General features: G+C 47.3%; 1 protein-coding gene across 1 annotated transcript; it reads left to right on the top strand.

Annotated features, from left to right (window-relative positions):
• Window positions 1-2,669: 2,669 nt before the first annotated feature.
• LOC120707491 (cytochrome P450 72A14-like) lies at window positions 2,670-14,083 on the top strand. Its single transcript, XM_039992398.1, has 5 exons — window positions 2,670-3,056; window positions 11,006-11,226; window positions 11,855-12,099; window positions 12,383-12,761; window positions 13,487-14,083. Exons 1-5 carry the CDS (start codon window positions 2,756-2,758, stop codon window positions 13,910-13,912), a joined length of 1,572 nt encoding a protein of 523 aa, XP_039848332.1. The 5' UTR covers window positions 2,670-2,755; the 3' UTR covers window positions 13,913-14,083.
• Window positions 14,084-14,299: the final 216 nt, after the last annotated feature.

The following is a 14,299-nucleotide window of genomic DNA, read 5'->3' as shown; positions in this document are numbered from 1 at the left end:
AAGTCCATGGTTCTATGATCATTTGGGTTTCACTGTTTTTCATGCCCAACCTGAAAGTGCTATAATCAAGAACTATCTTGGCATTTGGAAAGCGCATTGAGAATTTGTTATCAGCCAACTGCCAGCACCCCATCTCCAGTGTTCACTGCTTAGAACGTTTTGGAACTCCATCTCAATTTGGTTGGCAGTTAATGACCCATTGACAACTGTTATCAGTGCCACACTAGCTTTCTCCTTTGCAGCCCTGTGATCGATGTGTTCATCAATGAAGAAGAAACTCTGATCAGGAACCTGTGCTGCACATAACTCAGGGCCTAAGTTCCACAGGGGCTCCCTCTTGCAATCGTAGGAACCGTGGTTATTGTACCCACATAGTTCACATGCAGTCCTCCTCTTGCATTCCTCAAAAGTATGGTTCTTCAAGCCACAGAAAGAGCATCCTCCTTTAGTTGGGTGGGAGTGAGATTCGTTTACCTCTGATGATCTCTGTTGAGTCTGCTCTTCTTTTGTTTCGCTTTGCTGCTTGTCAAAAGATGCCTGCTCTTGTCTGGCCTCTTTCATCTCTTCACGATGATCCCATCTTGATTTCTCTTCAAGCGGCTCTTCCTGCCTTCTTTTGCCCACTGCATGAACCCAGTTGGTGTTGGATGAGTTCCCTCCCCTGGGGTCTTGATCCGGTCACCCTGCTCTGGAACCCTAGCTTCTCGGGGCTCCTGCTCATCAGCACCCGCTCCTCTGCCGCACCCACCAACTCTTTGCCAGACGTTTCTGCGGGCTTCAGTTCACCCAGCTCCTCGTCCCATATGCCCAGCACCAAATCCATCGCGCCGCCCCCCGCCGCGATTCGCAGTAGGAGGACCCATCGTAGATCGCCCCAAATCGGAGCGAACTACCTGCGCGTAGGATCTGGGTGTAGGAGGTGTCTTCGTCTTCCCCTTGATGAAGAAACCAACAAATTTCTCAATGCACTTGTGGAAATTCGGAGGAGAGGTGGAAGCAGGGTGGGAACGAGAGGAACACGAAGTAGGTTCTCCCCCCCCCGGATGGTGGATCTGGATCTCGATTCGAGATCTCGATACCCGCCGGTACGCTCACCTCGTCCCCAATCTCCTCTGGATTCATGCCACGCGTCCATGGGTCTCTACCCAAAATGCCCTCAACAACCTTCGTTGGAGGAGGTGATCTTACCCGTATGGGGGTGACCAGATTTCTCCCGAACCCCGTTCGATGCGGGTCAACGACTCCCCTACTTACGCCAATCTCCGCCGAGGTGTTCTTCTCTTTCTCCGATGGATCACCGCCCTCCCCCGTCGCCGTACGCCAACAGAACCGAATGGGGGCCGCCTTCAGTTTGACGGCATTCCTCTCCAAGCTGTCTGCGGGGAAGCGGGGCTCCGAGCATGACCGCCGGAAATCCCTCGTCGTGGTGTTGACGGGGAAGCGGAGGGTTTCGCCGGAGCAGCGGCGGCGGTTGCTGGCTCGTGACATTTTTTGTGTCAACGGTGTGTCTCATAATGCCTTGTTTCGTTTGAGTATTGCATGATGGCATGATGAATGTATATTAACGCGAGTGGGTGCATGTGGATTAGAAATAGTAACTTACAAATGGATGAGTGGATGCATGAATAAGTGGATTGGAAATAGTAACATACAAATGGACGGGTAGATGTCTACACAAGAAAATGATCTAACAGTGATAATAATTTGAGGTAATGTGGCTAAATGTGGTTGCAAAGAAATAGAAATTATGACCCTTAGTGCGGAACCAACTATTATAAGTACAAAATAAATTTCCTTCTTGAAAGAAAACTCCAAGAAAAATATCTCATAGAAAAATGTGTGTAGCTATGATTCGGGTTGCATGTTTGTACATTCAAACAGAATCAATATTAACTTGCCACGAATGCTGTAGATTATTTAAAAACTTTGCAGATCGTGATGACCTAAATTTTGCACAAGTTGCATCCGAGCGTGAGCCAAGACATCATGGTGACTAAGAATGTTAAGAAAAGACAACGCGTGTGGCCCTCACGCAACGTGATCGATACATTATTTGGTACCTAATGTATAGCTAAATTTATTATTTAGGAAAAGTTCAATTTACTCCCCTCAACTATACCCAAAATCTGGATAACCCCATAAGCTATAACTTAGTTCAATTAACCCCCTAAATTATGCCATTTAGTTTATTTTACCCCATAATACAATTTATCATTTTTTGTTTCTCCATGCACAAGTTAAATTTTATTTTTAAATTTTGCAGGGTAGTAGTGAACATCATAATACATATTTGAACAAAAAATTATAATTTTTTTCCCACGGGTTTCATATAATTATGAATTTCTAATGATTAATTTATTATTAAATATCTTAGTCTGTCAGAATAATGATAAGAAATTGTGATGTATTTTTTCTAACACGCGTTATAGTGTGTACTATTATCATGTAAAATTTCAATTTAAAACTCCATCTATGCATGGAGAAATAAAAAATAACAAATTATATTAGGGAGTATTTTGAATCAAATGGCATAATTTTGGTGGTAAAATGAATCAAATGATAGTTTAGGGGGTTATTTAGATTTTGGATCTTAAAAAATATTGTGGCGCCTTGTTCCTTAGCTGTTACTTTCTTCTACATATTCTCATAGTTGTATAAAGTAATTGGACGCTCGCCGGCCATCGTCCCCTGGCCCTGACCCCACCCGCTTGCTTTGCGCTGCTCGCTCACCGTTCACTCCAAGTCCAAGAAGCCGATGGCAACTCGAGCTCTGCTGCTGCTACGGGAGTCCCCGCCGTGGGCCATGGCTGGCACCGCGGCGGCGGCGCTGTGGCTGGTGGCCTGGACGCTGGAGTGGGCGTGGTGGACGCCACGGCGGCTCGACCGGGCCCTGCGTGCCCAGGGTCTCAAGGGCACCAGGTACCGCCTCTTCACCGGCGACCTGAGGGAGAACGCCCGGCTCAACCGCCAGGCGCGGGCGAAGCCGCTGCCGCTTGGGTGTCACGACATCATCCCCCGCGTGCTGCCCATGCTCCACAACGTCGTAAAGGAGAACGGTAATTTCTATGTCCTCCGCTCCGCTCAGATCATTCCCCGCATCTAAAGTTGGTTCCTTTTGTTTTAATTCAACCTCTTCGATGTTTGAACCAAAATACTGAGGTAAATAAAATCATTTGTTGTGATTTCTTTTTTTCCCCATTTGGAGCCCTTTCGTTGTGATTTTCGTGATGTTTTTACTCCCAACAAGGACTTTGAGGGGGGGGGGGGGGGGGGGGGGGGACACATATACAGGAGTTGAAGCAGAAGTAGTTGAGCATGTCTGGTTGGAGTTTGCTTCGGTTACAGACTTACAGGCAGGGAAAAACTTTCCGGCGGAAAACCGGAAAATTTTCCGTTTCCGCTAGTAGCCGGGAAATGGAATTCCTGTATTTTTCGTCATTTTCTGTTTTCAAATTTAAAAATATTTGTAAAAAATTGGGAAAAAATATGATAAAAAACTAAGTGTTCTTCTGAGCAAATAGGACTAGAACACATTAAAATCTAAGATCATTTGCTAGACTAAAATTGCATTTTAGTTGAAAAACAAGGTTATTTGTAGTCTAATGAGGTAGGATTTATAGCTTTTTAATATCCGTACTATCAATGAGTTAAAAGAATATACCTTTTGAATGGAATGAGAGGTCTCCTTTATTTATCCTTACACTTTCATCATATCTTCATTAATTATTAAGTACTACGTGATATACATAAACATTGTTTATTGGATTGAACTTGTGTTTTTATATAGACTATGCAATTTATGTATTATAAACTTATATTATGGTCTATGCAATTTAAGTTATTGTGATAAATTTAGTTTTCATGCATTTTATTTGTGATTTCATGTGACAATATACTTTTGTTATGAATAATTTGTGTGTAATATATTTAATATGTATTGTACATTACAATATACAATAGATACAAAAAATATTCTATTAAATTATTTAATTCTTCATATGTTTGGAGCATTTGTAGTAAAAAAATGACATTTTCCACCAGAAAGTCCGGAATTCTGCCGGAAAGTAGCGGAATTTCGCCCGGAATTTCCGGAATTCCGTTTTTTAAATTTGAATTCACCTTCCGTTCGGAAAATGCGGTTTTCGGCGGAATTTCGTCCGGAATTCCGTTTCCGGTGATCGGCGGGATTCGTAAAAAAAACGAAAAAGTGAACCCTGCTTACAGGTCTGGCACCAGAGTGTTCGGTCACTAATTATTACCCCCTGGTAGAACGCAAATATGTTCTGCAAGAAGACAGCGGAATGTGTACTAGTGGAATGTTTAACTGACAGGAACAAATATCAAATCAGATCATGTGAAGGACCCAATAGGCGACGGGGTGAATGGGAGCTTCAAATCCGATTTCGAAAAACGGGAGAGCAAAAGTCTCTAAAGCACCCGACACACCTCAAACAGTGAGTATCAGTACCGCATAGCTCAGAACGGCTATTGGCACTAGGAATACTCACCCAGTGAACCCAGAACACACACGCGGAAGCAAAGCGGTGAGAAACTCAACAAAAACTCAACTGAGCAAATTCACGAGAAAAAGATAAAACATTGTCAGAAACCGAACAACTCAAGAACAAATGTTAATGCACATGTAAAAATAAAGCTAGAAGACTGGAATTAAAACTAGCTAACAAAAGCACAACTTAACTAATTTTTGTTTTGTTTTTCTTTTTAAACTAGCCCTAACAAAAGCTAATTAAAACTAGCTAAATTAGCATGCTAAGAAGAACTGATAAAAGAGCTGAAACTAAATTACTCAAAAGCTAACTCAACAAGAAACTAACCAGGACTAGCAAGAACTAAACTAATTAACACAAGCTAATGAGCAGAAAGTAAATAGGAGAGAAAGACTTTGTGCGGCATTTCTACAAACACTTGATGGATGTTGACGAGGCTTGCCGCAAACCACAGGTGTTCCATTCTTGGATTTCCCACGCACTCACACAAATTTCAAGTACCTGCAAAACAACCAAAATCCAAGCATCCACATGCACGTGCCCTCTAATAAAAAACACAAAGACCCTGCACTAATTTACTTGTGCCGCTCTAGCTGCTGCCGTGGCTTGCATGCTGCATGCCCCTCTCGCTTGGCAAGTGCGTGCGCCGCTGCTGCTTGGGGAGCCGCTTGCCCTGCCAACCTTGCCGGCCTTGGGCGCCGCAAGCTGCTGTGCCAGCCCAGGCGCTGGACGCTGTCGACCGCCCGCCTGCACGCCCCTGCCGCGCGTACAGCACGCGCTGCCTGGGAAGCAGCGCAGCAGCTGCTGGCCTGCGGGCTGCCCCTGAGCGCGCGCGCGGCCGGGATCGGCTTGACCTGGCGCCGCTTACCAGCGCGCGTGGAGCCGCGGCCAGCCGGCCGGACGCCACTACCCCAACCTGCACAAGGTCAAAACCAACACGGGAAACCAAAATCCCAGAAGGAAAAAACAACTCGATTTCACTCAAATAAAAAACCCCCGGAGGGCACAGGAGAGAAGGGCCTCCATTCCCTTCGAATCACAGTACAAGTCTTCAAGAATTCATGGGAAATTTCTAAACCTAGGATAGGAGAGGGAGGGAGAAAAAAGAAGAACCAGAAAAAGCAAAGGGAGGGGGCGACGGGAATTATGGATGGATGGGAGAGGGTCACAGACCTCTAAATTCTTATCCCCAAACTCTTCCACTAAAAAAACTAAATTACCCATATTCTAATTAACTAAGGTAACCACCCGTGCAGGGGCAAAAGTGTCCAGATTTCTGTAGATGCATCGGACGGGCATGGCTCCTCTTCGACTTTCCTTCGCCTCGAAGCAAGTTCGGAGATGACGCCACATGCCCTCTGCCTGGACCTTGACCGCGCCAAGTCCGCCCCCGGTTTTGCGGCCGAACCCGAGAAACCAGCCACCGGGATGGTTTCGAGGCCCAAACCATCGAAACTGTCCATCTCCGCTTGGCCGCCACACGACCTCTCTGATGATGGCATGTGTCGGACCTCTCGCCGCGCCTTGACGCCTTCAAGTAGTTCGCGCGCACCGGTCGCACGAGCCGCCTATTCTACTTAGCCATCGTCCTCGCCGACTCGGCCCATGTCGCCGCATCTTTCCTTCATGCTTCCTCGTCGATCCGTGCACCATGTGAGCCACCCGTGACTCCGCCCAGCATCTTCGGGTCCCTCGGCCCAAGTCTACTCGCGTTCTTCCCCGAACCTTTCACTTGGCCTTCACCTCGCGCCGTCGACTGCCACGTCGCACCCTGCACCTGCACTCCACAACCAAGGCAAACATCAACACGCAACAGAAGTCAATCACTCATCACAACCTGGGGTGACCACCACTGGTCCTTGTCGGGTACCATGATTACGGGCACCCTAGTCATGGGACTAAAATCGCCCTAAAAACGCAAACACATGTTAGGCAACCGGGCCCACGAAGGCCTACAGCCTCCTTCCAATCTGAAGAAAGGAAAGGACTCAAAGAAGCCCAATACGCGGCCCACGTACATAGTGCGGCCCATCTGCACCCCCCTCGAACCCGCGGGGCGATCTCCGCCTCGCTCGAGGATTCCCCGCTGAGACCCTCGACCGCGCCCCGCGTCTCCGCCTCGCTCGAGGGTAGCGAACCTACCCTCGGGGGAGCGAATCATCTCCGCCTCGCTCGAGGGTAGCGAGCCTACCCTCGGGGGAGCGTGTGACGTCCCGAAAAATTTACCAAAATAAATCACGCGCTAAAAATAATTTTCAAAAACTTTTTCATCGTTGAGCTCGATCATCCCTAAACCCTTAATTTCTTCTCAGAAATTTTCCGACGTCCCGACACCCGATTTCAGTCGTCGTTCCATCTTTTCTTCTCCTTTTTCCGCCGACCGTACCCCTCCCTCTTTTTCCTCGCTGCCGTCCCATCCCGCGTCGCTCGGCTACCTGTCGCCCACGCGCGACCGCCCGCCGCGCCCCTCTATTTTTTTCCTCTCTCTTTTTCTTTCCTCCTCCTTTTCCTTTTCTTTTCCTCTTTTCTTTTTTTCTCCCTCCTTCTCCTTTCTTCTTTCTCCTTCCTTCTCCCCTGTTTCCTGCCCGCGCACGCGCACGCCCCTGAGCCTGCCCCGTGCGCGCGCACGCCCTGCCCGCGCGCTCCGCGTGCCCAGGATGCCCGCCGCGCCACTCGTCGCTGCCTGACTCGTCCCGTCACCTGTGCTCGCCGCGCCACCCGCCGTCGAGCACGACATCGCCGCCTCGCCGCCCGAGCCGCATTATTCGCGAACATCGCGACGACAGGCACAACAACCGGCCCCCTCCTCCACGTGCTCGTCCTCCCCGGCACGACGACGTCCTCGACGCCCACGCCACCCCGCGACGCCCGCAAGCGGCCAAGCCGGCCCCTACGCCATTAATGGCGCCCACCGAGCTCGCCGGTCGACCACCACCGCGGACCCCCTCCTCCACCTCCTTATTCCGCCTATAAAGAGGCCGCTCGCGTCGGCCACCATCACCACAAGCCACGCCGCCCCTGCGTCCCTCCTTCCCGGCCTTGCTGCACCGCCGACTAGAGCCGCCATTGCCGCCGCCGCCCGCCCTCGTAGCACCGCCTCCTCGCCGCGCCCCGGCCCAAATCGAGGTGGGGAATAGGTTCCTCGCGGCCTCCTCTCCATTTTCCCCTCCTCCCCGGCCGTTCCCGCGTCCTGGGCCGCCGGCGCCAGGAGCGCCCCCCCCCCCCCCCGCCCCCTGCGCCCTCCTCTGATCTCTGTCGAGAGGTAGGGGATGAAGGGCTGTTTTGCCCTTAGGCCCCTCCCTTTCTTTCTATTTCTTAAAGAGTCCTTCCACCCTTTCTAACCCTTTTACAAAAGAAACCCTCCCCTCTATTATATTCCAAAACAAACCCTTCCACTATGTGACCTATTTACAAATAGACCCCTACCTATTTTCTATGGCCTCCCTGATCTTTCCAAAAATTATAATCAAGCCCTTGCCATAATTACAAATAGGCCCCTAATCCCGGTTTAACCCCTAAACCTCTCTGTAACCTATCATTTCATGCGCCAAACAATCTCCGATCGACCTAAAACTTTACCGCGCCATTCCTAACATAGTTTTGGCCACGCCATTAGGAAATCGCCCAACAATATTACTCCTATCTCCGTATCTTAATTGTTTCCGATTCGAGCTCAACGACAAAACCTTTATTTCTTTTTCTTTGTGTACTTGTTTGTGTGCGTCGTAGATCACGGTGTGAACGAGGGAGAACCCATCGACAAGCAGTACTGCGAGCAAGTGAACGAGGACCAGTTCCACGACCCCGAACCCGAAGGACAGTACCTCGATCAGGCTTCCCGGAAGGCTTCGAGAACGGCAAGTTCAATCCCGCCCTTTGATGCATACTTTGTCCCAGTTTTTATAAACACAACCTATTGGCCTGTTTTTATAAAACTGCATATGTTTTGTCTGCTTAAAACATGGTTGGATAGCCACCCCCTTGATTTGTTATAACCATTCCTTGACCACCTAGATTAAAGTCTGAATATGATTTGTTTGGACGTTAATCGCTGCTAGAACGCTTAGGACCTTAAATGCGATACAACTTGTTTTACAAAGGAAAAATGTTTGAGTGTGTGTGGGAAGGAAAAATATGGAATTTTCGAAAGATGAGTTTAGACGGGATGGATGGCACTTCTGTGTGAATTGCCGAATGGTGTGCTCGTACCTGTGTGGTTGAGCAAGGAAGGAAGATATCCATCTTGTCACAATTAAGGACCGAGTTGGTGTGTCATCTTGCCTAACTCCATTATCGTGCAAACCACTCGACCGTTGTATGGGCAACGGCTTAGCATAAACCCCACTAGTTAGTTTGATAGCCATCAGGAGAGCTGAGAGCAATGGGTGACTAAGGAGAAGGGATAGGCTCTGTGTGACTTATGCCCCGGTTAAACCTCGGTGATAGGTCGATGACCCCTTGGTGGATCCCGTGGTGGCTAGTCAGGTCTAGCTAAGGTGGGTAATGGCTTTGTTGGGATCCGCACTGACACTAAGGTGATCGTGCTGTGGTACCCCGCTTGTGTGTAAAGTTGCACACCTCTGCAGAGTTAAAATCTATTCGAATAGCCGTGCCCATGGTACTGGGCGAGTTACGGTTTGGTCACACAACTAGTGTTCCTTCTGGGAATGGATGGGTTGGCATGAGTAATTTTGGAAAAGTGTCCGGCAGTTGTGCCGTGTGCTACGGCGGATGAGGAGTCCGGTAGAAATTTAAAACTTGGATTCTGTGTGGATCAATCCTACGGGTTACTCAGTGAAAGATAATGGCTTTTGAAAACACATTTTTTTCAAGTAAACCCCAGCATAAAAGTTAGCTTTCCGCAAATTAAACCCTATCCTTATCCTTGATTTATCCTGTGCATTCTGTTCTGTTCATGCCCCCTCCGTGGGTGTGGTTGGACTTGCTGAGTACGTTTGTACTCACCCTATTCTAAATTTTTACAGAGGAGGATCCAGACTTCGTTCTTGAAGACGTTGAGTAGGGGTTCCGTCCTGCACCCAATCTTGCCTGTGGATAGGGTCACCCGCAGGGAGCTCCCTATGGCGCAAGACTCTAATGACCTCTTCGTAGTTAATGTCGTGGTGTGGGTTTTAGTTGTTATCCTCGCGATAGTGGTGCTTCACTGCCCATTACCGCGTAGAGTTGTACGGTGATGTACCATCTGATGTAATAAATGTGTTATCAGCCTCCTGGGACTGATGTTGTATCACATTTAAGTCTTCTCTTATGAGGGGATGCTTCAGAGCGGATCATCTCCGCCTCGCTCGAGGCCACCCCTCGACGGAAAGGACAAACGGCCCTTCCGCTCACCCGCCCGCCGCACGGAGGCATTAAATTACAACCACTCCTCCACAGCGCCCGGGTCAGACGGCGTCAGGCCGCCATTCCTCACATTGGTTGTGACCGGAGTCCCGCCCGCCAACTCTGGTCACTGCTCCGCCATTCCGGACGCTGTGGCGACACTGTGGGAACCTGCGACGCAGTGCAGGACGTGCTCGGCACTGCTCTAGCCACTGTGCTGCCAACTCCCCATACCTCCTTCAAACTTTCCCCTCCGCAGAGCCCTCGAGTGGCATGGGCACGACCCTCGGAAGCCGCTCTGGCCTCGACCAGGACAAGGCCCTGGTCTGCAGGACCCTCGGAATGTCGCCACGCCACGCCTGGAGGATGGTACCCCCTACAGCAATGACCACGCCGCATGCTGGAGCTACAGGGACACCGGCGCGATCTCCGCAAGGCCAAGGACGACACCCAGAACGACGGCCACGCCAGGCACCGTACCCCACAGTGTACTTTCCACAGTGCTCGACCACTGCACCCCCGCGATTCGGGGAGAAGACGACGACTTCCACGATTTCCTGTGCATATACACCGCCCCTCCTTGTGCCTATAAAAGGAGGAGGCGGGCTTTCCCTTAGGGGGATCGATCCATCCGGTAGAACACAACACTCGGCACTACTCACAGAGCAAATACGCTCTTCTAAGCTCCGATATTGGCATTCGCCTCAATCAACTCCACCTCTAGCAGAGACCTGGGAGCTTCCCTCCCTCTCTCGCCTCGCTTGTACCCCCTACTACAGGCACCCCCGGTGCAAAACAGTGCAGTGCTCTCGCACACCACTTTGCTGGACGTACGGCCCCCCTCGGCCGGAACCAGGATAAACCCGTGCGTGACTGTGTTGCCTCTTGCATCAACATCTGAGACGAGAAATACGCAGCATCATCACTAGTTGGGTCCGGACCGCCGGTCAGGACGCCGACAGTCCTCATCATGTGTGTTCGATTTCAAGCGTCAAAAGTAATCATTCAGACGTCCTGTGACTGTCGGTTTCTTTCCCCTGTTTTCAATCATGCTTTGTGACAGCCAAATCCTCACAAAATGATTTGGTCCTAGTCGCAAGTCCCAGCCCTACAGACTACAGTCCTACTTATGCTGTTGAAAAACTCAAATGCAGGGACAGTGTCATTCACTTGGTTTGGGCCAAACCCGAGGGTGATGATTCCAGACCCAGAATCAGTGAGAGAGGTTTTGTCTAACAAGTTTGGCCACTTTGGCAAGCAACGGTTTAGCCGTGCTGGCAAGTTACTAGGCAATGGGGTGGCGAGTCATGAAGGTGAGAAATGGGCAAAGCATAGGAGAATCCTCAATCCAGCATTCCACCATGAGAGAATAAAGGTAGTTGTTCGCTGAACTTGCTTCTCATGGCTGTGTTTTTTACAAGATCTTTTATGGTGCACAATAGTACAATACTAGTCTATATTACTGTTTGAAAAGGACTAATATATAAACATCTGATGGCACCGATTAATTGTACCACCGAAAAGTTTAGTAGTAGTTAGAAGTGGTAAACAGCCTAAAAATTTAGCCTAGATAATCTAAAGGCTGGGCTCTTATCTTATAGAATTTTAAGCTAAAAATATATACGAGCCAAGTTGGATTTAGAAGAGAGCACTAGGACCATGATTCATTACCACCCCTAGTATTAGTGTCATAGGTAATATCTTCTAAAAAAATACTCTGTAGGTAGTATATGTGAGTAGTATTATAGGAATTTTTTTTAATAATATCAGGATCCATTTCATTTGGACTATTTTTCTAATTCCATCTCTTCATTTTCATTTATAACTGAAAAATTACCGTTACTAATGAAGGGTTAGATATCCTCTAAATTGTATACCACCAAGTGGTGGTTTTGGGCACCATAGAAAACCTCTTTTTTATGGGTCAAATTTAAGTATGTCATATACTGGGTAGTGCAATCCCTATGTGTACTAACCATGCTGTTCCATTCATAATTTCACAGCGGATGCTGCCTGTATTTGCTACCTGTTGCATCGACATGATTAACAGATGGGAAAAATTAATGTCTTCCAAGGGATCTTCTGAGATAGACATCTGGCCTGAATTCCAGAATCTTACCGGAGATGTTATCTCAAGAATCGCGTTTGGTAGCAGCTATCAAGAGGGGATGAAAATTTTCCAGCTGCAAGGAGAGCAAGCTGAACGCCTTGTACAGTCTTTCCAAACAACATTTATCCCAGGATATTGGTTTGTTCTTCTTTTCCTCAAAGTTTTATTCATTGGATTCACGCCAACAAGTTTCTGCATAAGAAGATTTTATTCGTTCTTATCCATCTTTTAAGGAAATGACCTGATACTATTTCTAGTAAAGGAAGGGATACAGAAACGGCCTTTCCCAGTTCAAGAATGTTTTGAACACCTACATTTTTTTATTTCTAAATCCATGTTTAAACAGAGATAAAAAGATGAGCAAAAGTTATGTGGTAGAAATCGATAATTTGTTCCTTATAGAACTGTCGAACATATGCAGGTTCTTGCCTACCAGAAATAACAGAAGGATGAGAGAAATCAATCGAGAGATCCACAAAATTCTGCGTGAAATAATTGGGAAAAGAGAAAAGGCTATGATAAATGGCGAAACAAATAATGATGATTTGCTGGGCTTATTACTGGAGTCAAACATGAGGCAATCAAATGGGAATTCAAAGCTAGGATTGACAACAGAAGATGTGATTGAGGAATGCAAGCTATTTTACTTTGCCGGTATGGAGACAACATCAGTCCTGCTTACTTGGACTCTCATTGGGCTAAGCATGCACCCAGAATGGCAAGAGAAGGCAAGAGAAGAAGTATTAAACAACTTTGGAAGAGCTAGACCAGATTTTGAAAACTTGAACCGCCTGAAGACTGTAAGTATGAAATCAGTGTTCTCTTGCCCGCCCTCCATTTTTCGATATATAATATCATAGTTAATTAGTCCATTTAATAATGTGGAAATTTAATAAATATAATGATATTAATGGCATTATTAATTTGGGTCAATTGCGAATTTGCTACTACTTCAGACATTAGTATAAGCTTGCCACTAGAAAATTGCAAAAACGCCACCACAACTATCATTCTAGTGGCATTCTTGCAATAACAGTAATAGTTGTGATAAACAGTGGAAAATTTCATTACTTTGTCAGAATTAGACTAGATAAAAATTAAATAGCTCATTTAAAATATGTTATCTTTGTGGTGCATTACTTACCATTTGGAATGCTGCTAATTGTCATCTGCATGTCAATCTAGTGGAAAAATGCTGGTTTTCTTTTTAAACGGCCATGCCTTACATATGAAGGACCTTGAGATTAATATCTTGAAACTACAATTGAGTCAGTGAATAAATCATGCCGGACATGAGTTAAACTTGATGTTGAAGGAATCTTACTATCTACATCTTACATTCGTGCATTCGTTTTGGAAATTGCAGTTTTAGAGCGCTTCACGAAGTGCGACTGTTCATATGTGTGATTAATTCCCCAATCACTGTTGAACATGAACATTTCTGAAGAAAAAACAGGATATCAAACATTTTTAGTACTGTACAATATATGGGTTAATGATCTTGTCCTCTGTTTGGTTTCTGCAGGTAACCATGATTCTGTACGAGGTCCTCAGATTGTACCCACCTATAGTCTTATTTAGCAGAAGCACTTACAAGGAAATGGAGCTCGGTGGCATCAAATATCCTGCAGGCGTGAACCTCATCCTGCCCATCATCTTCATTCACCGCGATCCCAACATTTGGGGAAAAGACGCAGGCAAGTTCAATCCAGAGAGGTTCGCCGATGGCATTTCCAACGCGGCCAAGCACAAGGCCGCCTTCTTCCCATTTGGAGGCGGTCCCAGGATCTGCATCGGCCAGAACTTCGCGTTGCTGGAAGCGAAGATGGCGCTGTGCACCATTCTCCAACGCTTCTCCTTCGAGCTCTCGCCGTCCTACATTCACGCGCCGTACACCGTGATAACGTTGCATCCTCAGCATGGTGCTCAGATCAGGCTGAAGAAGCTTTAATTTAACTATGGTGATCTTGCTGGATGGCAAAATCTCAACACCATTATCATATAGTGATTGTACATCTACGTTGTTTAAAATTCGACGTTTGATCTTAATTACGAATACAGTGTGTGTATGAATGGAGAAATTGGTTTATGGACATGTTGCAGTTCAGTTTTTTTCCCCCTTTGAACCTCAGTTCAGTTTAATTGATGGGATACCTCTCAGCCCATATGTTTGCTAAATTGGGGCAGAACATGTCAGGCTCGTTCCACTGCTTGACCAAGCGGCCGAACAGGTCCACTCTGTTCTGCTGGCAAGCAAATCAGCACTAGCCACCAGCCATAGCCAGCTCGAATGTCATAAAAGCACAGCGCATGTTGCCCTCATGATCCGAGTTGTTAT

The sequence above is a fragment of the Panicum virgatum genome, chromosome 5K (genome assembly GCF_016808335.1).
Source record: "Panicum virgatum strain AP13 chromosome 5K, P.virgatum_v5, whole genome shotgun sequence".
NCBI lineage: Eukaryota > Viridiplantae > Streptophyta > Magnoliopsida > Poales > Poaceae > Panicum > Panicum virgatum.
This window is presented reverse-complemented; position numbering and strand designations above follow the sequence as displayed.